The sequence below is a fragment of the Nomascus leucogenys genome, chromosome 18 (genome assembly GCF_006542625.1).
Source record: "Nomascus leucogenys isolate Asia chromosome 18, Asia_NLE_v1, whole genome shotgun sequence".
Taxonomy (NCBI): Eukaryota; Metazoa; Chordata; class Mammalia; order Primates; family Hylobatidae; genus Nomascus; species Nomascus leucogenys.
Window position 1 is genome coordinate 100,546,171 of NC_044398.1, and position 23,112 is coordinate 100,569,282.

Here is a 23,112-nt window from a genome sequence, read left to right on the forward strand (position 1 = left end):
AATTGCCCCAAAACTTTGATGTGTAAAACAACAAAGAAACTCATGGTTCCTGTGGGTCTGGAATCCAGGAGAGGCCAGGCTGGGTGGTCTGCCTCAGACTCTCTTGTGAAGTTGCCATCAAGATGCTGCCAGGGCTGAGGCATCTAAAGGCTAGAGCACAGCCGAAAGATTGACTTCCTAAAAGGTTCATTCCCACGTTCCCACAGCTGTGGGCTGGAGGCTTCAGTCCCTCACCAGTGGGGCCTCTTCCCAGGCGTGTGTGTTTTCAAGCCCTGGCAGCTGGCTTTCCCCAGAGCGAGTGGCCCAAGAGAAAACACACAAAAGATAGAAGCTGCCGTGTCTTTAATGACCTAACCTCAGAAGTGACACACCGTCACTTCCAACACATCTGCTGGTCACACACAACAACCCTGGTAGAAAGTGAACGGGCATGCTTTGGGAGGCTGAGGCAGGAGAACTGCTTGAGGCAAGGTGTTTGAGAGCAGCCTGGGCAACAAAGTGAGACCCTGTCTCTAACAAAAACTTTTTAAATAAAATATTTTAAAAAGTGAAACGGGACTACACAAGGGTATGAAATCCAGAAGGGGCCATTGCTGGGGGCCCCCTTCAAGCTAGTTGAGGACAGAGCCAGGATTCCAATCTCAGGGAGAGACAGAGAGAAGCTAGAAGCACAGGCCCAGCCTGGACCCTGCAGGTGTGCACACCAGAAGGCCCTGAGTTACAAAGCCAGGGAAGGAAGGGCTCTCCCAGCAAGATCCCAACCCGGTTTGCATTTCTAGACTGACCCTGCAGCCACTCAGTAGCGTCTGGAAAGGGGACTAAAGGGGAAAATGGGGGGCAGGGAGATCAGGTGAGAGAAAAGGGGGCTCTCAAAAGACAACAGCACTGGCCGGGTGCTGTGGCTCACACCTGTAATCCCAGCATTTTGGGAGAGTGAGGCGGGTGGATCACTTGAGGTCAGGAGTTGGAGACCAGCCTGGCCAACATGGTGAAACCCCATCTCTACTAAAAATACAAAAATTAGCCGGGTGTGGTGGTGCATGCCTGTAATTCCAGTTACTCGGGAGGCTGAGGCAGAAGAATCTCTTTTTTTTTTTTTTTGAGACGGAGTCTCGCTCTGTCGCCCAGGCTGGAGTGCAGTGGCGCAGTCTCGGCTCACTGCAAGCTCCGCCTCCCGGGTTCACGCCATTCTCCTGCCTCAGCCTCTCCGAGTAGCTAGGACTACAGGCGCCCGCCACCACGCCCGGCTGTTTTTGTATTTTTAGTAGAGACGGGGTTTCACCGTGGTCTCGATCTCCTGACCTCGTGATCCACCCGCCTCGGCCTCCCAAAGTGCTGGGATTACAAGCGTGAGCCACCGCGCCCGGCCCGAATCTCTTGAACTTGGGAGGTAGAGGTTGCAGTGAGCCAAGATCGCACCACTGCACTCCAGCCTGGGTGACATAGGGAGACTCGGTCTAAAAAAGGAAAAAAAAAGGCCGGGCGCGGTGGCTCAAGCCTGTAATCCTAGCACTTTGGGAGGCCGAGGCGGGCGGATCACGAGGTCAGGAGATCGAGACCATGGTGAAACCCCGTCTCTACTAAAAATACAAAAAATTAGCCGGGTGTGGCGGCGGGCGCCTGTAGTCCCAGCTACTCGGGAGGCTGAGGCAGGAGAATGGCGTGAACCCGGGAGGCGGAGCTTGCAGTGAGCCGAGACCGCGCCACTGCACTCCAGCCTGGGGGACAGAGCAAGACTCCGGCTCAAAAAAAAAAAAAAAAAAAAGGAAAAAAAAAAACCAAAAACACAACAGCATGGTCTCCTGCCTGCCTCTGACCCACAAGGCCCTGGTCACATGTCTGAGGCTCCCAATATACATTTGCTGGGCTGCCTGATACCTGGATGGATGGAAGATACAAAGTTATTCAGTGGTTTCCAAGCCACCGGGTAAATATCCTCCCATATAAGCCATACTAAGGGAGAATCAGACTTGACTGGGAGTCAGGAAACAGAAAGTTGCATGAGATCTTAGGCAAGTAATTTCTCCTCCTTAAACCTCAATTATCACCACTGTAAAATGGGCTGGCTCAACAACTGCTAAAAGTCCCAAAAGTGGAAAATATCCAATGTTGGTAGGAATGTAGAGAAAGGGGCACCTTCATATACCGATGATAGGAACATTGTATTTCCTTTAAACTTGAGCAGTGGGGATTCCTGTCCTAGGCCCTTCTCTCTAAAAGGCAAAATAATGTCATCTCCAAAGATGTTCTCATCCTAATCTTCCAACCTGTGAATATGTTATTATATGGAGAGATGAATTAATCAGCTGACCTTACAACTGGATAATTATGGCTAGGCATGGTGGTTCAAGCCTGTAATCCCAGTACTTTGGGAGGCAGAAGCAGGAGGATGATGTGAGCCCAGGGGTTCAAGACCAGCCTCTGCAACATAGTGAGATCCCATCTCCATAAAAAAACTAACAAAAACTGGGCGCAGACCAGGCGCAGTGGCTCACGCCTGTAATCCCAGCCCTTCGGGAGGCCGAGGAAGGTGGATCCCTTGAGGCCAGGAGTTTGAGACCAGCCTGGCCAACGTGGTGAAATCCCGTTTATACTAAAAATACAAAAAATTAGCCAGGCACAGTGACAAAAATTGAGCCCAGGGGTTCTAGATCAGCTTGGGCAACATAGTGAGATCCCATCTCTTTAAAAAACAAACAAACAAAAACTGGGCGCAGACAAGGCGCAGTGGCTCATGCCTGTAATCCCAGCACTTCAGGAGGCCGAGGTGGGTGGATCACTTGAGGCCAGGAATTCGAGACCAGCCTGGCCAACACGTTGAAACCCCGTTTATACGAAAAATACAAAAATTAGCCAGGAACAGTAGCCAGTTACTCTGGAGGCTGAGGCAGGAGGATAGCTTGAACCTGGGAAGTTCAGTGAGGTTGCAGTGAGCTGAGATCGCACCACTGCACTCCAGCCTGGACGACAGAGTGAGACTGTGTCTCAAAAAAAAAAAAAAAAAAAAAAAAAAAAAGGCGTGGTGGCTCACACCGGTAATCCCAGCACTTTGGGAAGCCAAGGCAGGTGCATCATCTGAGGTCAGGAGTTCGAGATTAGCCTGGCTAACATGGTGAAACCCCGTCTCTACTAAAAAAAATTTTTTAAATTATCTGGGCGTGTTGGTGCATGCCTGTAATCCCAGCTACTCGGGAGGCTGAGGCAGGAGAGTCACTTGAACCCAGGAGGCTGAGGTTGCAGTGAGCCATGATTGTGCCAGACTGGGCAACAGAGTGAGACTCCGTGTAAAAAAAAAAAAAAAAAAAAAAAGTCTGGGCACAGTGGCTCACGCCTGTAATCCCAGCACTTTCAGAGGTCTAGGCGGGCGGATCAGTTGAGGTCAGGAATTCAAGACCAGCCTGGCCAACATGGTGAAACCTCGTCTCTACTAAAAATACAAAAAAATTAGTCGGGTGTGGTGGCGTGCGCCTGTAATCCCAGCTATTCAGGGGGCTGAGGCGGAGAATCGCTTGAACCCGGGAGGGGGAAGCTGCAGTGAGCAGAGATCGCACCACTGCACTCCAGTCTGCGCAACACAGCCAGGTTCTGTCACAAAAAAAAAAAAAAAAACCGAACTGCAAAGTAATAGCAAAAGTATAAACCTATTTAGAAAAAACGTATGTGACATAAATGTGAAGAAAGGAACAGGGCCAGGCTGGGAGGGAGTACCCAGACGCTCCGGAGCTGTCCGAGACTCCGCCGGGCTGAGGAGGTGCCCTTCCTCCACGCTTCTGGTGGTTATTTCCCCTGCTGCGCCCACCCTGCGTCCCTGGCCTGGGCTCAAAACCAACTCCGACCTAGGGAAGCTCCGAGCCAGGGTGCTTCTAGAGTGTCCGGCCCACCCCGCCTCTTCACTTCCCAAGACAGTGAGGGCGGGGCGAGAGGCCAGGTGCGGAGGTGCGGGACGGGAGCCAAGCTGGGTCGTAGTGGGATCCACCTGTGCGTGATACGTAACAGAAGGGAGAGGCGAGGCGCGGTGGGGTCCGCAGGGATGTGGGAGACGCGACGGGGAGGACTGGGACGAAACAAACTAGGTCCGCAGGGGTATAAGTGGAGCAGCTCGGAGAGTTGGGGCGAGGCGGGGTCTACAGGAGTGTGGGGGGCTTGGCAGGGAGCGCTGGGGCGACGCGGGACTCCGCAGGGTTGGCGGGGAGCGTTGTGGGGAGACGGGGTCTGCAGGGGTGTGAGGGCGCGGCGGGGAGCGTAGCCGGGTGTACAAGGTTGGGGTTGTGGCGGGGAGGGTTGGGGCGAGGCGGGGTCCGCAGAGATGTGGGGGGCGCGGCGGGGAGGGTTGGGGCGAGACGGGGTCCGCAGAGATGTGGGGGGCGCGGCGGGGAGGGTTGGGGCGAGACGGGGTCCGCAGGGGTGCGGGTGACGCGCTGGGAAGGGTTGGGGCGAGAAGGGATCCGCAGGGGTGTGAGAAGCGCGGAGGCGGCGTTGGTTCCCCAGCTCCCCGGGCCCGCACGGGTTAACTGGAGAGTGCGACCCGCGCCCCCATTGCCCAGGCGTGGCGCGTGCCTTCCCTGCGACGATCCTAATTGGCCCGATAAAGGCCCGCCCCCAGAAGCCCCTCCCACAGTAGGCGCGGCCCCGCGTGCCGCAACGCTCCGAGTCGCGCGTCAGTCCGGACTCAGCGCCTGGGCTGCGAGGCTGGGCGGGGCGCGGTCAGATCGGTCGAGACCGTCCCGGCTGATGACTGTCTCCCGTGCCCACGCCCCAAACGCGGTTTCTGGCCTGGATGTGCTCGGAGCCCACGAGGTGCAGAGGCTCCGACGGCGAAAGGGACCTGGCTGAGATCTGGGTCTTGAACTGCGGGCTCGGCCCAGCATCCCGGCAGCATGCGCCCACAAGTGACTCCCGGCCGGGCGGGGTCTGCGGGATCGCAGGCGCCGAGTCTCATCTCCCGTTCACACACGGGACGAAACGGGCCACCCTCACCAGGTCTGAGAGCATGCACCTTCAACTCCATCCCTCCCCACATGCCCGACCCCCCAACCTGTGACTCAAGCAGACACCTGGGCGTCCCCCTTCAGCGAATGCCCACACCGCGGGCAGGCCTGCCCCTCACCCAGCAGTCAGGGCGCCCTGCATCCTTCTTTGTAAAACCCATAGCTGTAGAGGGAGCGGAATGGTGGGGCAGGGCTGGGAGCCCAGCGGGAGTGAGTGGTGGGGAATGATGGTGGCAAAGGTCACACAAAGCAGTGAATTCATGTCACAGAACTGCTCACGTTACGATAGTTACTTTTGTTATGTATTTTACCACAATTTTTAAAAAGCAAACCAAAACCAACCAAGAGTGCTTCCCCCACACCTCAAAATCATCCTGCAGCAGCTCCCTGGCCCAGCTCACTCACCCTAACCCCGGGCCCCTCTCCCACCACCCAGGGCTAGCCCTATGGACCAACCGCCTCGGCCAGTGCCTGCCCCCCGACCCAGACCCTCCAGCCAGGGAGGTGAGGCACTGGTCAGTGAATGGGGCAGGCCAGGCTCAAAGGCTGGCCCAGGGCTCACCAGCTCTGGGACTGGGTGTCCCGTCTGAGGTGGGGATGACCAATAGGCCAGCTCTGGGTTTTAGCTGAGGATGGGCACATCAAGCACTGACAGCCAGCAAGCTGGGCACAGGCGATGCTCAACCTCTAACACATCAGCTGAGAACCTCACCTGCCTCTCCCTGCCTGGGAGCCCGGGCAGACAGCTCCTCTCCCAGGCCCAGCACAGGCAGGTGCTGGACAGCCACTTCGTGAGGGATACACGGCTGTCAGGGCAGAGGTGGGTATCTCTGCACCCCACACCTCTCGGGAGGTCAGGATCCACATCCGTCGCCTGCTTTCCTGGGCTGCCCCTGGGGCTTGTGGGCTGAGATCAACCCCTTGTGCCCGGCCCCAGGCCCTCCCTCAGGCGAGGCCCTACCCAGGCAGGTGGTTCTTCCCTGGCTGTTCCCTTCCAACAGGCGGGGCCCAGACCATCCTATTTCTTTGGACCTGGAGACATTTCCTTAACTGGGCTTTGCAGCAGAGGGAACAGTGGCAGAGCCAGGCACGTACCTCCTGTACCCAAGACAGCACCTGTAAGCAAGGGGGAAGGGAGCCACCCACCCTAGAACTCAAATGGAGAGAAAGTCAAGACAATCACCCCTGACCTGGGGCTGCACCAACCCCTGACGTCTGACCCCACTGTGACTGTCCTCAGAGCCAAGAGGGCTCCAGAAGCCCATCCGCCTCGAAGCTGTTCAGGGAGCCTCACGGCCTGTGTTTGCCATATGGGTGTGTGCCAGGGCCAAGGGGACATAGAAGATGGCAGGATGACACTAATGGGGTGAGCAGGGCACATTGGTGCCTCCCACACTGCCCTACAGCACCAGGCAGGGTCACCACAGCCAGCAAGCACCAGGCCTGGGGATAGGGTTATTGAGAAGAGGAAATGGAACGCTGGTCATCTGTGGCACTCAGGGCTAGGCAGGCCAGGGAGCAGAAGGCAGGGGTCCCGGGCCCAGTCTCCCTCCTGGAGGTCAGAGTGGAGCGCCTGGCACTGTGCCCTGGCCCAGAACCAGGCTGTGGGCTCCACGCTGCACACCCAACTCAGGTGCAGACGGCAAACCCCTGACTGTCCACACTCCCTGCGCCCGGTCCCCTTCCTGCCCGCTCTTCACCCCCAGCCCACGGTGGCTTCACCCCATGGCACCAGCCACTGACTGCCTGCCCCTCCCTCGCACAGTGACATTTTCCTGGAGTCTGCAGGTCTCAGGTCCACCTCATGCAGACAGGCCCTGTCCCGCACTGGGGCCAAAGGCCCAGGCTGAACTACAGCCCAGCCATCCCACCCCACGCCGCGAATGCCTTCCCCAGGAGGGCAACCAAGGATGGTGCCACGTGTGAGCACAAGCAAAACCCGGAGCCAAGGCAAGTCCTGCTGGGTGCACGTTTATCCCAGCTACCGCCTCCAGGGCGGCCGCACGGGCCCTGGGCATCATTCCAGCAGGGCTCCCGACTCACTCCCTGGAGACCAGCTCCCCAACCACCCGGCCCTGACGGCATCCAGCTGCGGCCGCGTGTCCTCTCAGCCGAGGTCCTTGTCACTGCCTAGCTGCCTCCGCCTGCCACACCAGCTCACCAGAGATGTAGGTGGCCTGAACGTGAAGGGAGTCGTCGAGCACCACGAAGTCTAGGACAGAGCCAGGCAGTGAGTAGGGGGCAGGAGTGGGGCCGCCCACCTACCCTAGAGCTGCTCCCCCACAACCCGATGCTGGTGGGGAAACCGAGGCCCAGGAACACAACTAGTGCAAGACACCCTGACCCATCACAGATGGACAGAGGTGCTGGACAATGCTCCCTGCAACCCCTTGCCTGGCCTTGTCTGCAACACCAGAAAGCCTGGCCTGATAGCAACACGGGGCTACAACTGAGGATGGCAGCTGGCAGCCCACCTGAGAGGAGGGAGCTAGGGAGGACCCACCCTCCCTGGCCCTGTCCAGGCCGCCCCAGGAACAACAGAGTCTACAGGCAGGGCCAGGCTGCCCAGTGACCCCACGACAGGCCCTCACCTGCGTCAGCACCAAAGTCTAGGGTCCCCTTACTCTTCTCCAGCCCCAGCAACTGGGCGGGGTGCAGGGATGCAGCCTCCAGGGCCGACTCCACGCTGCAGCCTGCTTGGGGGACACAGCTGGGTGACGGTCCCCAAGCCCACATGGCTTTGCCAGCAGCCCCCCACCACCCCAGCACTCCGTCTGAGGGACTCTGCAGCAGGCTAACAAGGACCCTGCTGGTCTGCCTGTCACCCTGGGCCCGAGTCACCAAGTACCCACTGCCCAGGAGCTCCTGTGGGCAGGGCTTGGGTTACACTCCGGGCACCCGGTCCAGCCCCTGGGGACCCGCCAGTCACAGACCACCTAAACCCGCACCCGTGCTGCTCACTGACCTGTGGCCTGCAGGAAGTGCCGGACACAGACGTCCATTGGGGCTATGCTGCCACTCAGCGTCTTGGTGCCTTGAGAGCAGAGAGGGCAGGCTCTGGGGGGTCGTGGGCCACCTGGCATGCGGGCTGGGACCTGGGACCCGGTGGGTCAGGGCGCTCACCTGCCACGTAGGCTGTCAGACCGTCGACTTCCACTTCCTGCTGTCCCAGTGTGTGCCGGCCATTGCCCAGGCCCAAGGCAGGGATGGCATCGGTGACCAGCACCAGCCCTGGGAGAGAAGAGGCTCAGAACCTGCTGGCCCAGTCATCCTACCTGCCCCGCCCACCTGCCACAGCTTACCCTGGGGATGGGCGCGGTGGGCGATCCGCAGGGCGGCGGGGTTGGTGTGCGTGCCATCTGCAATCATCCCGTAGAAGATGCAGCGGCCTGCAGGCAGCCGGTCACTGGTCAGGAGCCCCACGATGCCTGGGTCGCGGTGGTGGAACTGGGCAGGGTCGAGGGAAGGGATGGCTGAGTGACAGCAGGGGCTGCTGGGACCCCAGCCCTGCCCCTGGGGCCCCACAGCACTCACAGGCAGCATGGCGTTGAAGAGGTGGGTGATGAAGGTGGCTCCGCTCCATACAGCATCCTCTGCTGCCCGCAGGTCAGCCACTGAGTGCCCTGCGGGACCTGGATTCAGACTTCGCACCTGGCCCAGGTCCCCCAAGCAGGCCCACCCTGAGCCGGCCCCTCACCTAGGGACACGCAGATGCCACGGGCCGTCAGCTCCCGGATCACCTCGTGGCTACGGCCCAGCTCCGGGGCCAGCGTCACGATGCGGACATTGTCCAGGGGCCCGTAGGTGGCCAGCAAGTCCTGGAAGGCATTGGCCTCGAAGGAGCGGAGGTGGGCCTCGGGGTGCGCGCCCCGCTTCTCCCGGCTGATGAAGGGGCCCTCCAGGTGCAGCCCTGGGAGGAGGGAGCAAGTGGCTCCAGCAGGTGCCTGCCCCACCCAGCCCTTATCACCTGCCCTCCCCACCAGCTGGGCATCTGGAGGGGTTGGGGCTGCCAACAGGTCCCGCAGGAGCCTCCCAGGGTGGGGGCAGGGAGGGGGTCAGCCACTCACCGAGGACCCCTGCCCCATGGGGACCACCACTCTTCACAGGGATCTGAGGAACAACCTGGGGGGAACCAGCTGTTAAAGCCCCGTCCCCCACGGCCCATTCCCAGAGGCCACAGCCTAGCCAAGGCCAGAGATCTCGGGTCAGAGTTCAGAGCCCAGCACCCAGCCCAGCCCCGGCCGCCTGTCCCCTCACAGGGGTCAGGGAAAGCACAGCTGGCAGAACTGAAGGACCCGTGGCAGGAGCAGGAAGAAATGATAGGTGTGTGGGATGCCAGCGGTCCCTGGCCATGTGGGCAGGCTTGTGGGCACTGAGGGTGGCCCTGGGCACGGCAGCCCAGGGAGCAGGGCTGGGAGGCAGGAGCCCCTTGGGAGCAGCAGGGACCCTGGGGCAGAGCTGTGTGAGCATGGCCAGGGCTCAGCACTGTGTGTGGTCCACACCATGGCTGGAGCTGGACACCATCAGGAAGACCGAGAGTGTCAGGGAACGGGGGGACACGGGCTCACACCACACATCTCAGAGGCTAACAGGTGGGCAGGCAGTCCAGCGCACACTCCCTCTCTCCAACACAGGCATGGGCCGGAGGGGCCTTCCCAGACAGAAGAGCTTCAGGTGAGGATGGTGGCTGGATTGTACCCTCCCCTGAACTCCCCACCCCACACAACAGTAACACTTTTGTTTTTTTTGGAATGGAGTTTCGCTCTTGTCGCCCAGGCTGGAGTGCAATGGTAAGATCTCGGCTCACTGCAACCTCTGCCTCCTGAGTTCAAGCGATTCTCCTGCCTCAGCCTCCCGAGTAGCTGGGATTACAGGTGTGCACAACCATGCTTGGCTAATTTTGTATTTTTAGTAGAGACGGGGTTTCACCATGTTGGTCAGGCCCGTTTCAAACTCCTGACTGAACACCCACCTTAGCCTCCCAAAGTGCTGAGATTACAGGCGTGAGCCACCATGCCCCGCCGACAGTAAGACTTTTAAGAGCCTTAAACCTGGGGACGGGTTTGGGGGGGTAGCAGAGGATGGAAGGAAGACAGCCAGACTTTGGGGGCTTGGCAAGAGGACACTGGGCAGGTCTGGGGGAGTGCACACAGTAGGGGAAGTGACCCCCACAGGCTCAGGATGGTGCCTTGAGAAGTGGGGTGACGTGGGGACCAACAGAAGAGTGCCTGCCCTGAGTGTGCTGGCTGGGCCCCCAGGGAAGTAGAGCAGACTGGCAAGGGTAGGTGCGGGCACTGCGGGAACTTGCGAAATGTGTGTTCTCCAGGTGCTCAGCAGGGTGCCAGCCAGGCCCAGCCCCTCTGAGCACTGCAAGACTCTTCTCAGGGAACCCAGCCAGCCCAAGAGAAAGGACCCAAGGACCCCAACCTACGAGTACCCCCATAAAGCCCCTCCTGTAGGCTGGGTGCCCCCAGCCGGCCTGCTGACACCTCTTCTGAAAGAAAGCACACCACCAAGATCAGCAGGCGGCCTGGGCAAGCCTCGAAAAGGAGCCTGAACAAAAGAGGACAGGGCCAGGCAGGGAAGCACAGACCACGAGGAGAGATGGACAGGGAAAAGGGCCATCACAGACACCTTCCAGCCAATAAGAGGTCTTCTGTCCCTGAAACAAGAATAGAATGGTAGAAAAAGGAACACTGGGCTGGGCACAGTGGCTCACACCTGTAATCCCAGCACTTTGGGAGGCCAAGGCGAGCGGATCACCTGAGGTCAGGAGTTCGAGACCAGCCTTACCAAAATGGAGAAACCCCATCTCTACTAAGAATACAAAAATTGGCCAGGCGCGGTGGCTCACGCCAGTAATCCCAGCACTTTGGGAGGCCAAGGCGGGCGGATCACGAGGTCAGGAGATTGAGACCATCCTGGCTAATATGGTGAAACCCCATCTCTACTAAAAATACAAAAAATTAGCCGTGCCTGGTGGCAAGCGCCTGTAGTCCCCGCTACTCGGGAGGCTGAGGTAGGAGAATGGCGTGAACCTGGGAGGCGGAGCTTGCAGTGAGCCGATATCACGCCAATGCACTCCAGCCTGGGCGACAGAGCGAGACTCCCATCTCAAAAAATTAAAAATAAATAAATAAATAAATTAGCCAGGCATAGTGGCACACACCTGTAGTCCCAGCTACTCAGGAGGCTGAGGCAGAAGAATTGCTTGAACCCAGGAGGCGGAGGTTGCAGTAAGCTGAGATCGTGCCATTGCACTCCAGCCCGGGCAACAAGAGCGAAACTCCATCTCAAAAAAAAAAAAAAAGGAACATTTGGCTGGGCACAGTGGCTCACACGTAAAATCCCAGCACTCTGGAAGGCCAAGGCAGTTGCATCACCTGAGGTCAGGAGTTCGAGACCAGCCTTGCCAACATGGAGCAACCCCATCTCTACTAAAAATACAAAAATTAGCAGGGCATGGTGGCAGGCGCTTGTAATCCCAGCTACTCGGGAGGCTGAGGCAGGAGAATCACTTGAACTCAGGAGGCAGAGGTTGCAGTGAGCAGAGCTCACGCCATTGCACTCCAGTCTGGGTGACAGAGGGAGACTCCATCTCGAAAAATAAATAAATAAATGGCCAGAGACAGGAGTGAAACAATCAGGAGGAAACCTGGAATTGAGTTAGAGCTAAGAAACAAAGCGAAGAACACTCACGGCAAAGCAAGCAGAAATGGCAGCTGAGAAGGTGTCACTGGGCCACACGTCCCTTCACACCACCCTGATGACTGACCTACACGGCTATTCTCATCACAATTATGGGGAACTACTGGGAAGGATGAGGGGAGAGAAAGGAGCTAAGAGGACTCACCAAGCCACGAGAGCACTGATGTTCAGCTCTCCTGGTGGAAGGCAATGGATTCTGCCCTAAGCTGAAAGACTGAGGAGCCGCCAGCATAGTTTTTAGAGCTATGGGGGCAAATTCCAAGAGTCCACTGGGTTGAAAGTGATTGTCCCTAGGGTGGAAGCTGGTTGGGGCAAAGGGCCACTGTTTTTCCTCACAAGCCCTATGGATACACAGGCTCACTAAAGATTAAAACAGGAAAAAAAGACAACAAAAAAAGGCAATGGCTGAGTTTTTCTAGAATGTAGTTTTAGAAGGGAGCAAGAGAGCGCTACATAGAGAGAGCACAGTAAAAGATCAACTGAGGGGAGGGGAGCGAGGCACACTCCAGGCAGGTAAGCAGCTGGAAAGGTCAAAGTGTAGGGGCCCTGCAGGGCCAGAGGCAGGGGCCTGGCTGCCCCCTGGAGGTGCCTCACCTTGGCTCAGCAGGTAACAGATTTGAAGCAGAGAACAAAGTGATCTGACCTGTCTCCAAGTACCGTAGCAAAGGGCAGGCGGAAAGCCCCCAGAAAAGAGAAGGTGGTCTTAATGGACCAGAACATGACAACAAAAGACCGAAGAAGCTTCTGGCAAAGTGGCCATCCAATTCCACCCAGGGTGAATGGGCCCTGGAAGAGGTGGCGTGCATGGCGGAGGGGAGACCCGAGTGAAGGGGCCTCCAGTTTCCAAGATGATCCAGGCAGGAGGCCTCCCAATTCCCACCCTCAATAGTTGGCTCTCTGCCTTCATCCTGTGTGTGAGCCAAGGGTAAGACACCTGCACTGCAGTGGGTGCTGGGAAGAAAACTTAAGTCCTACTTGTCAGACACTCTTCCTAAGGAAGAAGAGCCATAGTTCCTCCCACGCCTGTGCTGGCCAGAGATGCGCGGGCAGTGGGGGGCACAGTGGGGACAGGTGGGCAAGGCTTAGCAGAGGAGGCCTCAGGAGCAGGCCAGGGCCTTCTAGGCCAAGAGTTTGGGGGCAGGAGTGAGGAATGGGCCTGGGGACAGAGAAGAGGCTGGACAGGTAGGAAAGGAATGCTGCCGGTGGGGGCGGGGCAGAGGTGATGTGCTGAATCCTGAATCTTGGACAGGTGGCTCTAGCAGGCCCCAGAGCCCCAGACAGCAGCTGTGAGAACCAGGTGCCAGTTGGCAGCAGGTTTTTGACATTTGACTCTGTGTGGGGAGGGCTGTGGGAAATTTCCAAAAAGACATCCATGGCTGATACTGAGTGGTTAACACTCAGCATCTCATGCACGATGCTGAGCACCTAACGCCCCTAAGACAGGCATGCTGCCATCATCCTCACTTTAGGTTTCAGGAAACGGAGGCTCAGAAAGGCAGAAGGGTGTCCTGAGTCTTCCAGCTGATACATGACATCAGGAGGCCAATGCCAAATCCAGGAAGCCTGAGCCCAGAACCCACACACCACCCCCATTGTTCCCATCTCTGGCTCTGCCCACACACCAAGAGAGGGACCCCTCGGGCATACAACGCAAGCGGTGATCCTGCAATGAATCCTGTGCTGGGCGGGGGGGGGAAACGGCGGGGGCTCTGGACAGAACTACAACACAGACGGCTCAATTAAAGTACTGTTAACGGTGTTCATTTCCTAAACTCACTAACTTTTGTGGCTACATAAAAAAATATTATCTTAAGAAATAGTTAAGTATTGGCTGGGCACCATGGCTCACGCCTGTAATCCTAGCACTTTGGGAGGCTGAGATGGACAGATCATGAGGTCAGGATTTCAAGACCAGCCTGGCCAGCATGGTGAAACCCTGTCTCTACTAAAAATACGAAAATTAGCCAGGCATGGTGGCGGGCACCTGTAGTCCCAGCTACTCAGGAGGCTGAGGCAGGAGAATCGCTTGAACCCAGGAGGCGGAGGTTGCAGTGAGCCGAGATGGCACCACTGCACTCCAGCCTGGGCGACAGATCGAGACTATGTCTCAAAAAAAAAGGCTAAGTACTAAGGAATACACAGGCATGATGGGCCAGGGACAGTGGCTCTCGCCTGTAATCCCAGCACTATGGGAGGCTGAGGCAGGAGATCTCCTGAGCCTAAGAGTTTGAGACCAGCCTGGTTAACATAATGAGATCCCTGTCTCTACAAAAAACTTTTTGTTTTTTTTTGAGATGGAGTCTCGCTCTGTTGCCCAGGCTGGAGTGCAGTGGCGCAATCTCAGCTCACTGCAACCTCTGCCTCCTGCGTTCAAGCGATTCTCCTGCCTCAGCCTCCCAAGTAGCTGGGACTAAAGGTGCGTGCCACCACGCACAGCTAATTTTTTTTGTATTTTTAGTAGAGACGGGGTTTCACTGTGTTAGCCAGGGTGGTCTCAATCTCCTGATCTCGTGATCCGGCTGCCTCGGCGGGATTGCCTCCCAAAGGGATTACAGGCGTGAGCCACCGTGCCTGGCCGAAAAAACTTTTTAAATTAGTCGGGTGTGGTGGCACAAGCCCGTAGTGCCAGCTACTCTTGGGGACTAAGACAGGAGGATCTCTTGAGCCCAGGAGTTCAGAACCAGCCTGGGCAACACAGTGAGACTCTTTCTCTACAAAAAATGTTAAAATTGGCTGGGCATGGTGGCACACACCTGTAGTCGTACCTACCCAAGAGGCTGAAGCAAGAGAATCACTTGAGCAGAGGAGGTTGAGACTGCAATGGGCTACGACCACACCACTTTACTCCAGCCTGGGCCACAGAGAGAAACCCTGTCTCTTAAAAATAACAAAAACTAGGCCGGGCGCGGTGGCTCACGCCTGTAATCCTAGCACTTTGGGAGGCCTAGATGGGCGGATCACGAAGTTAGGAGATCGAGACCATCCTGGCTAACAGGGTGAAACCCCGTCTCTACTAAAAATACAAAAAAATTAGCCGGGAGTGATGGCGGCCGCCTGTAGTCCCGGCTATGCGGGAGGTTGAGGCAGGAGAATGGCGTGAACCCGGGAGCCGGAGCTTGCAGTGAGCCGAGATCTCGCCACTGCACTCCCGCCTGGGCGACAGAGCGAGACTCCATCTTGAAAAATAATAATAATAATAATAATAACAAAAACTAAACCGAAAAAAACAGGCATGTTGGATACAACCTACTCTCAAATAGTTCAGTAAAAATCAGTAGCGTAGGTACAGCCAAGAGCAGCCTGAATAGTAACACACAGCAAAGAGTTAACCCTGTAGAACCTAAGTAAAAATTAAAATAAAAAAACACCAAGGACAACCAAATTTCTTCCGGGCAGAAAGGAAAGTGGAAGCGTGGGGCAAGCAGTACAGGAACACGGGGAAGTCTCTTCTGGAAGGCGTGTTCCACCGAGTCACACATCAGACAGGTTAGGGAGGAAGAGCCTGACCAGGCACTATCACTGTGCCAATCACAGAGTCCCCTGCGACCTTGGTTAAGGGGATGGTTTCTGAAGCCTGGAGGCAGCCAGAGTGCAGTGCAGGGGGTGGGGACGGCCTATGGCTCAGAGAGTGCTGAGCCAGCAGTGTGGAGACAGCTGCGGAGGACAGAGGGTCTACGGAGGCCAGGCAGAGCGACAACTGATAAAGAAGCACAGGGGCGGGACCCAGGCCCAGGTCGGGTCAGCAAAGGAGGCCAGACTCAAGACCAGGAAATACCTGCTGGGGGTGGGGGGTGGGGGGTGAGTTTGAAAATGAGGGCGCTGGTTGCTCTGGGGGCCCCCTCCGCCTCAGCCAGGGAGCCTCACCTCACCTTGTGATAAACCTCCGGTGGGGAAGTGACCAGGGTGGGGCAGAAAGAGGTGACGCCGTGCGACAGGATCCTCCGGGCCACCAGGGCAACCCCCGAACCCACGTCCTCCGTGGCTTGGGAGAAGTCAACACCAAATCCACCTGCGGCCACGGAAAAGGAGGTGTCGCATGGAGCTCAGAGCTCCTCCCCTGGGTTCCCCTGCTGGCCCCGGGCCGCACCGTTGATCTGCACGTCGATGAAGCCGGGAGCCAAGATGCGGCCCCCGCAGTCCTGCCGCTCGTCGGCCACGCGCCGCTCCTCAAAGAACAGCTTCTCCGGGTCCAAGATGCGGCCTCCGCGCACCCACAGATCCTCCCTGCAGACGAGCGGGTGGGCGCTCGCATCGCGGGCCTGACCTCGGCCCCGCACCCCACACCCGGCCCGGTGCCCGGCCCCACAGCCTGCACCCCGCCCGGTGCCCGGCCCCGCAGCCTGCACCCCGCCCGGTGCCCGGCCCCGCAGCCTGCACCCCGCCCGGTGCCCGGCCCCGCAGCCTGCACCCCGCCCGGTCCCCGGCCCCGCAGCCTGCACCCCGCCCGGTCCCCAGCCCCGCGCCCACCTGAACAGCTTCCCTCCGCGCAGGATCCGGCAGTTAGTGAACTGGAGCACCCGGGCCCCCGCCGCGCCCTGCTTGCCGCGCATCGTGAGCCTTGTCGGGAGCGAGCGGCTCTGGAGCTCCGCGGCGGCCAAATCCCGCGCCCGGTGACGAACCCCAGCCGAGAGCGGCGGCCGCGCCCACGTGACCCTCAGCTGACTGAAGCGGCGCGCCACGTGACCGACGCGTCCACGTGACCAGGCCGGCCCACGTGACCAGCAGCACACGGCGCCCGCCCCCGCCCCCAACAAGCTGAGCAGACACAGGCCCGTCACATCCAAGAACTTTATTGGACACAGCTCCGCGCAGGGCCACGGGCCCGGCGGTGAGGGCGGCTCCATCCAGGAAGTCTCAGCAACAGGAACCCACAAGGCAACACTCTAGCTAAGGTTATAGATAGCTGGGAGACAAAGGCTGATCCGCAGACGCAGAACAGGCCAGATCTTTATAAATAAACATCCAGTAAAGAGAAATGACAATTCTAAATCATCCGCATACACAGAGCACTCTAGGGGGTGGGGCGCCGGGGGCCTGGAGGGGCGATGAGTGGGCCCAGATGTCCACGGCACGGGGCGGGCGGGGGCAAGGCCGGGGAAACAGACGATGGGCACTAGGACACTGCGCATGTACAAGACCAACTACTGGGGGCAGCGGCCCCGTGCGTATGTGTCAGGCTGTTCGTTCTGGAATGAGGAGGGGTGGTCTTTACATAATATTCTGTGGCTGGTGGGCTCGGAGAGGGTCTACTTTGTGGAGAGGATGAGGGCGACGATGAGACCGTAGAGGCCGAGCACCTCCGCGAAGATGAGAATCAGGATCATGCCCACGAATAGTCGGGGCTGCTGGGCGGTGCCCCGCACGCCAGCGTCCCCCACGATGCCGATGGCAAAGCCGGCTGCCAGGCCGCTCAGGCCCACGCTCAGGCCAGCGCCCAGCTGGAGGAAGCTCCTGGGGGCAAGAAGAGAGGACTAACATCAGCAGCCTGCCAACCAGGGGGAGACAGAGGGAGACAGGGGTCCGGGTCACCACCCACAGGTGAACCGCCCCCCTCCCTGCAGTCCTCCAGCCCTGTGCAGGGGCCTGACCCCAGCGCTCACCTGTAGAGGGTGATGTCGTCATTCAGGGAGTTGGCGATGAGGACTGCCACCACCAGGCCGTAGATGGCGATGATGCCAGCCATGACCACTGGGATGATGGACTTCATGATCAGCTCTGGCCGCATGACAGACATGGCCGCAATGCCGGTACCGCTCTTGGCCGTGCCATAGGCAGCACCCAGGGCTGTGGGAGGAAGGCAGGGTGAGCCCACAGCAGTACACAGGCCAGTTGAGGCTAGGACCCCGAGGTGTAGCTTTGGCACAGCTGCAAGGGCCACCCCAAGTTATCACGTGCAGAGGGGGAGCCGAAGAAGGCACCCAGCCCAGGGCAAGAGGACCCAGGAGGAACAGCCACACACAAGCAAAAGGAGCCCGCAACGGCCACTCCTCCTTCCTCTACGTGAGGCCCCCACCCTCAGAGTCCAGCTCTTCCTTCAGCAGCAGCCCTTGGGGCAGCGTGGCCCATCTGGGGTTCCTGGCTCTGCAGTGAACCCACCTGTCACCCTAGGGAGCCTCAGTGCAGCCTGAGCAGCCCCCATGTGGGGTCAGGGTCAGTCTACCCTTGGGGCTACTGCCCAGGACAACATGCTGGAAAAGCCACCAAAGGTCTTGGGGATGGCAAAGCCACTGCTACAGGGTGTGACCTGAGGGTCAGAAGCAGCTGACCTGGCCACTCTTGTCACCCAGGCCAGAGCTCCCTTGACTTACTGCCCAGGCCAAGCTCCCCAGCGCTCCCAGCTCCAAATATTCCCCCAGGAGGGCCAAACGTTCTGCCAGAAAAGGCAGCTCTCAGCACCCTCAGCCACACAACAGGCCTGAACCCTTGATAGACTGGAGAATCTTCTCTAAATAACCAGACAGGAGACAGGGTGAGCCAAGAAGAGGATGGAGGCAAAGAAGACAATGGGGATCATCACCAGTCCAACCACGAGGCCTCAGCTGACCTCCCAGAGGGGTCTCCCCTGCACGCAGGGTGGCTCCGAGCACACAGGAGCCTGGCCAGAGGGCCCGAGCCATCCACTGCAACAGTGCTGGTGGGCTGGGCTCCAGGGTGGCCTGTCTCCTCCAGAGCTGTCCCTCCTTCCTCTCCCAAGAGAATGTTGCCTTTCTTTTCAGTTCCCCTCTCCTGGGCCCTATTCTCAAAGTGGAGAATTCTGTGGGCACATCAGTGTCACAGGGGCTCATCTGCCTTTCTGACTTCTGCCAGCTGCCCTCCAGGGCCACCACAGGGGCCTACTGAGCTGCTTAAGGGGACTGCACTGGCAACTCCCTGCCCCCTCTCTGCCCACGGCACTCATGCCATGGTCTTTTAGGGGAGCAGATCAATAACCAGCCTGACTTGGCCGGAAGCAGTGGCTCACACCTGTAATCCCAGCACTTTAGGAGCCCAAGGCAGGCGGATCACCTGGGGTCAGAAGTTTGAGATTAGCCTGAGTAACACGGTGAAACCTCGTCTCTACTAAAAATACAAAAAGTAGCCACGAGTGGTGGCGCACGCCTGTCATCCCAGTTACTAGGGAGGCTGAGGCAGGAGAATCGCCTGAACCCGGGAGTGGAGGTTGCAGTGAGTCAAGATCACGCCACTGCACTCCAGCCCTGGCGACGCAGACTCCGTCTCAAACAAATAAACAAGAGTGAATCTCTGACACACACACACACACACACACACACACACACACACACACACAAAAACAGCCTGACCTGCAGAAGACTACATAGGTCAGAGGTGGAAGGGACCAGGACTACCCCCACCATTCCTCTTCATATTTTATTGATATATTTGAGCCACAAAAGTTGCCTATCCTGTGCCCCAGTACTGAGATAGAGTGAGGACACAGGCACGGTGACCTCCAGGCACAGAGACACGCTCCAGGAAAGCGAAGAAGGGGGCGCTGGGGAAGGGCTTCACAGACAAGTGTCCGAAGTTGGCCGGAAAGAGGAGTCACAGAAAAACAGGGCAGTAAGACAGGGGCTCTGGACAGCACCTGCAGAGGCACCCAAGACGACGGTGCTGGGTATCCAGGGAGTGACTGGAGGGAGGGAGGAGGCTGGGACCTGGGCCAGGGAGCCACACTGCCTCCTCCACGCCACCTTGGAGGTGCCCAGACATGCCATGCCAACACCCAGTGCACCTGCAGACTGGGGCCCAGGGCCTGTCCCAGTGCCTGTCCTAAACTCCTGGTTACAATGCATTTTTTCCCTGGCGAGCATATAGAGCAATTACAGTGCATTTTAGGGGCTCCCACTGCAGCCCCAGGACTACATCCGACTGCATCACGTATGCACGAGACCACAGCATGGCGGACACGTGGGCAGGAGACTGAATACAGGGAACTCAGCAACCCAAGTAGTGGACCCTATGAGGCCAGTGTCCACCAGAGGCAGGAAGTGAGCCAGGCCCTTTTCTACAGAGGGCAGCAGGAAGAATCATGTGGCTGGCAGGGGGAGGAGGCACCAAGAGGATCTCAGGGAAGAAAGGGATGGCCACCAGGAGCAGAGTACCATGAGCACCCTGGACTCCAGTCCGGAGGCCAAGCCTGACCGGACTGCAGAAGGCAGACCTGTGAGCAGCACTAGGCTCGGCAGCCACAGAAAGAGTGGGGGGCCAGAAAGCAGTTGCAGAAACACAAGCATAAAATACAGGGCGCACACCAGCAGGGAGGAAGTCACAGGGAATACGGAAAAGGAGCAAATGACAACTTCTTGGAGGACATGATGAAGAAAGAATCAATAGGACATTTGTCATGAGAAAAAAAGGGGAAGCTGGGACGGGGGCCTGCAAGAGGCCTGTGGACCTCATTCGGTTTAAGACCAATCCGTCAGTGCCAGGCAGGCCAAAGGCCAGGAGCTGGGGACAGAGCTGGAGGTTGGCGTGGTGGCAACGGCAGAGGCCAATGGAGGGCAGGGGGCTTGTTTAGGTCGGCACAGCAGGTGAAGCCAGGTCCTGGAGAAAAGCATGCAGATAAGGCAGAAATGAAGTCAGAAGTTGGGCCAGTCACGGTGGCTCACACCTATAATCCCAGCACTTTAAGAGGCAGAGGCAGGTGGATCGTTTGAGGCAACAAGGAGTTTGAGACCAGCCTGGGCCACATAGTGAGACCCTGTCTCTAAAAAAAATTAGCTGGGCATGGTGGCCTGTGCCTGTAGTCCCAGATATTCAAGAGGCTGAGGGAGAAGGATTGCTTGAGACTGGGAGATTGAGGCTGTAGTGAGCCATGACCACACCACTGCACTCCAGCCTGGGAAACAGAGCAAGACCGTCTTGAGGAGGGGGAAAAAAAAAGCAGTTGATTGAATTGGCCAAGTGAAGTCAGAGGTCAGCTCCTGGAGAACCACAGTAAGCCACGTTTATCCCGAAGAGCCAGGGATAAGCAGGAAAGGCCTAGGCCAGCGATACCGTGTTCTCAATTTCCAGACACCTGCTGGTCAGGCTGTCCGAAGGCCTGTGTAGGTCTTGATGGAGAGAGAGGCAAGGAGCTGGGTGCAGAAAAAGGGCTCGGTGGACAAACTCAGGGCTTCAAGGGCAAGCAGCAACAGCTAGAATTTTTGTTCCACATGGGCGGGGATCCCATTTTGTTCACTGCTGTCCTACCAGTACCTGGCACACAGTAAGCGCTCAATCAAAATTGGCTGGATGAATGAGTGACAGCCACAAACTAGTACCCCGCAGGTGGCCAGGCAAAATGGAATCTCTGGAGGCATTCTGGGGGCAAAGAACAGAGGAGACTGGGGGGAAGGGCTCGGCAGCCTGTTGGGAGAAGCCTTGAGTCTGTGAAAAGAGCAGGCGGTGCCTAGGGGGAAGGAAAAGTCTAGACCACTTCTTCCACCACAAATGACCCCTTACTTGCACACGATGGGAAGGGCAGGGCTCACTCACGAATGGCAGACAGGCCCAGGCAGAAGGAGGCCCGCAAGAGAACAGAGAGCCCCAAGCCTCCACCCCACAGGTGTTTACAGTCAGCAGAGACTGTTTGGAGTTCAAACCCTCCACATACCTGCACTAGGAGCCTCCCCAGGCCACCAGGCAGGGTGGGGCAGGGCACGGTCATCAAAGCTAAAACCAGACCTAACCACAGAGGCGGAGATCAGACCAGGCCAGGCCAGTCCACGGAGGCTGAGACTGGGCCAGAACTTAACTCGTGGGACCCACATTCCTGGGCCTAGCCCTAGCCCAAGTGCCATTCTCCCAGGGAGACCAATTGTCACTAAATTGGACGCCCAGGACCTATCAAGGCCCAATTTCAAAAGCAGCATGGCAACAAGAATCCTAGAAGGCCCCTTCTCCAAGCCCAGGGAAGCCCCTCCCAACTGCAGGCCTCAGGGAAGGAAAGGAAGGTCATTCATTCATTCCTCCATTCATTAGGGCCAGAACTGGAAGCCTCAGTCCTGAGGGCAACGACTGGATCCCATAAAGTCGGACACCCATGCCACCCTCTCACCCACCTCAGAGGTGGTGAGACCCTCTGCAAGCTACACAGCCCCGCCAGCGCCGACGCTGCTGTCTCCCCGCTCCCTCCACTTCCACACACTCCCATCCCTGGGCTCTCCGAACCAAGCCCTCAGCCCAGCTTTCCCAAACAGCCCACACAGCCACACGCGTATTGGGCAACCGTAACCAGCTCCAACCAGAAGTACCTGCCTGTGGGTGAGACCCACCTGACCCCCCGGGCCGGCCGCCATAAGGACGAGGGCTGTGGACCTCCCGTGAGGGACATGGGCTCCCCACCGGCCGGAAAGCTCCAGGGACCCTTCTCTGGAGCGTTCCTGGGCGGGACCCGCGCCGCCGCCCGCGCACTGGGGCCTTCGAGGTGTGATGTCACCTGCCCGCAGAATCGGCCCGCGCGCCGCCCCCCTCGCGCCCCCACTCCAGCCTCCCTCTCGCCACTCCCGGGGCTAAGATGGCAGCGGCGCCGCCGCCCCACCCCCGCACCCGCACGACCCAGCTGGCAGGGCCGCCGGCCCGGACTCCCGAGACTCACACCCCGGCCAAGCCCGCACGCCCTGCGCCCCGGACCCCCGGCGGCTCCCCGCAGCCCTCAGGGCGCCGACCCCCGCCCGCTGTCACACGAGGCCCGGGCGCCCCCGACCGCTCGGGATTACGTCAGAGTGACGTCACACACCGGACCCCGGGGAGCTGCGGGCATGAGCAACGCGCGCGCCCCCGCCTCCGAGTCCCTCCCGCCGCGGCGCTCACCGCTGAAGACCATGGCGGCCGAGGCGCCCATGACGGCGAAAAACGAAGCATACTCGGGGCCGCTCTTGGACTCGGACATGTCTGCGGGTGGGGAGGGGGCAAGCTCTGCGGGCTGCGGCGGTGGCGGAGGCGGGGGCGAGGACGGGCCGGGCGCGAAGGTTGGCTGGCGGGCGGCGGCGAAGGCGATCCGGCCCGTCAGCCGCTGCGCTCTAAATACCAGCACCGCAGAACAAAATGGCGGCCGCGGCCGCGTCACATGACCTGGGCCCCGCCCCTGCGGGCCGTACCACTTCGCACCGTGGGGGATACGCGTCCCCGGGACGCCCAGGCGGCCCATTGACTTCCCCCGGGCTGTGCCGCCCGCCCAGCCACCCGGCCCCGGCGCCCGGCCCCGCCCCTCCTCTGCCTCCGCGGGTGTTTCCGGGCGCCTCCGGCCTCTGGATCCCCGCAGCGTTGGACCGGTCTCGCACCGGGGCCGGGCGGTGTGGTGTATGCTTCATTAGCATACGGGGCGGGGCCTCGGGCGCCCCGCCTCCTCTGCGGCTGCGCGTCGTCTGCAGGTGTTCGGTTCCCAGCGACGCTTTTCTTTGTACCCCTGGCGTGAAGCCGCAGGCCGTGGTTT

General features: G+C 58.9%; 3 protein-coding genes across 5 annotated transcripts; 1 reads left to right on the forward strand and 2 right to left on the reverse strand.

The window, feature by feature from the left end:
• Positions 1–5,263: 5,263 nt before the first annotated feature.
• Positions 5,264–16,559, reverse strand: AMDHD2 (amidohydrolase domain containing 2). 3 transcript variants are annotated; one of them, XM_030799218.1, is made up of 11 exons: positions 16,164–16,559; positions 15,784–15,920; positions 15,566–15,705; positions 9,056–9,110; positions 8,686–8,898; positions 8,523–8,611; positions 8,291–8,435; positions 8,112–8,219; positions 7,954–8,022; positions 7,580–7,681; positions 5,264–7,200 (listed from the first exon to the last, which is right to left on the reverse strand). In XM_030799218.1, exons 1-11 carry the CDS (start codon positions 16,538–16,540, stop codon positions 7,112–7,114), a joined length of 1,524 nt encoding a protein of 507 aa, XP_030655078.1. In that variant the 5' UTR covers positions 16,541–16,559; the 3' UTR covers positions 5,264–7,111. The 3 variants fall into 3 exon arrangements, with proteins under 3 accessions (XP_030655078.1, XP_030655079.1, XP_030655080.1); XM_030799219.1 differs by lacking the exon at positions 7,954–8,022; XM_030799220.1 differs by lacking the exon at positions 7,580–7,681.
• Positions 5,594–6,361, forward strand: CEMP1 (cementum protein 1). Its single transcript, XM_030799221.1, is given in 3 exon segments — positions 5,594–5,726; positions 5,729–6,056; positions 6,058–6,361. Coding segments are annotated over 3 exon segments (735 nt in total). The 5' UTR covers positions 5,594–5,620; the 3' UTR covers positions 6,359–6,361.
• Positions 16,471–22,798, reverse strand: ATP6V0C (ATPase H+ transporting V0 subunit c). Its single transcript, XM_003269178.3, has 3 exons — positions 22,491–22,798; positions 17,297–17,480; positions 16,471–17,147 (listed from the first exon to the last, which is right to left on the reverse strand). The coding sequence occupies exons 1-3, from the start codon at positions 22,567–22,569 to the stop codon at positions 16,943–16,945; spliced, it is 468 nt and encodes a 155-aa protein (XP_003269226.3). The 5' UTR covers positions 22,570–22,798; the 3' UTR covers positions 16,471–16,942.
• Positions 22,799–23,112: the final 314 nt, after the last annotated feature.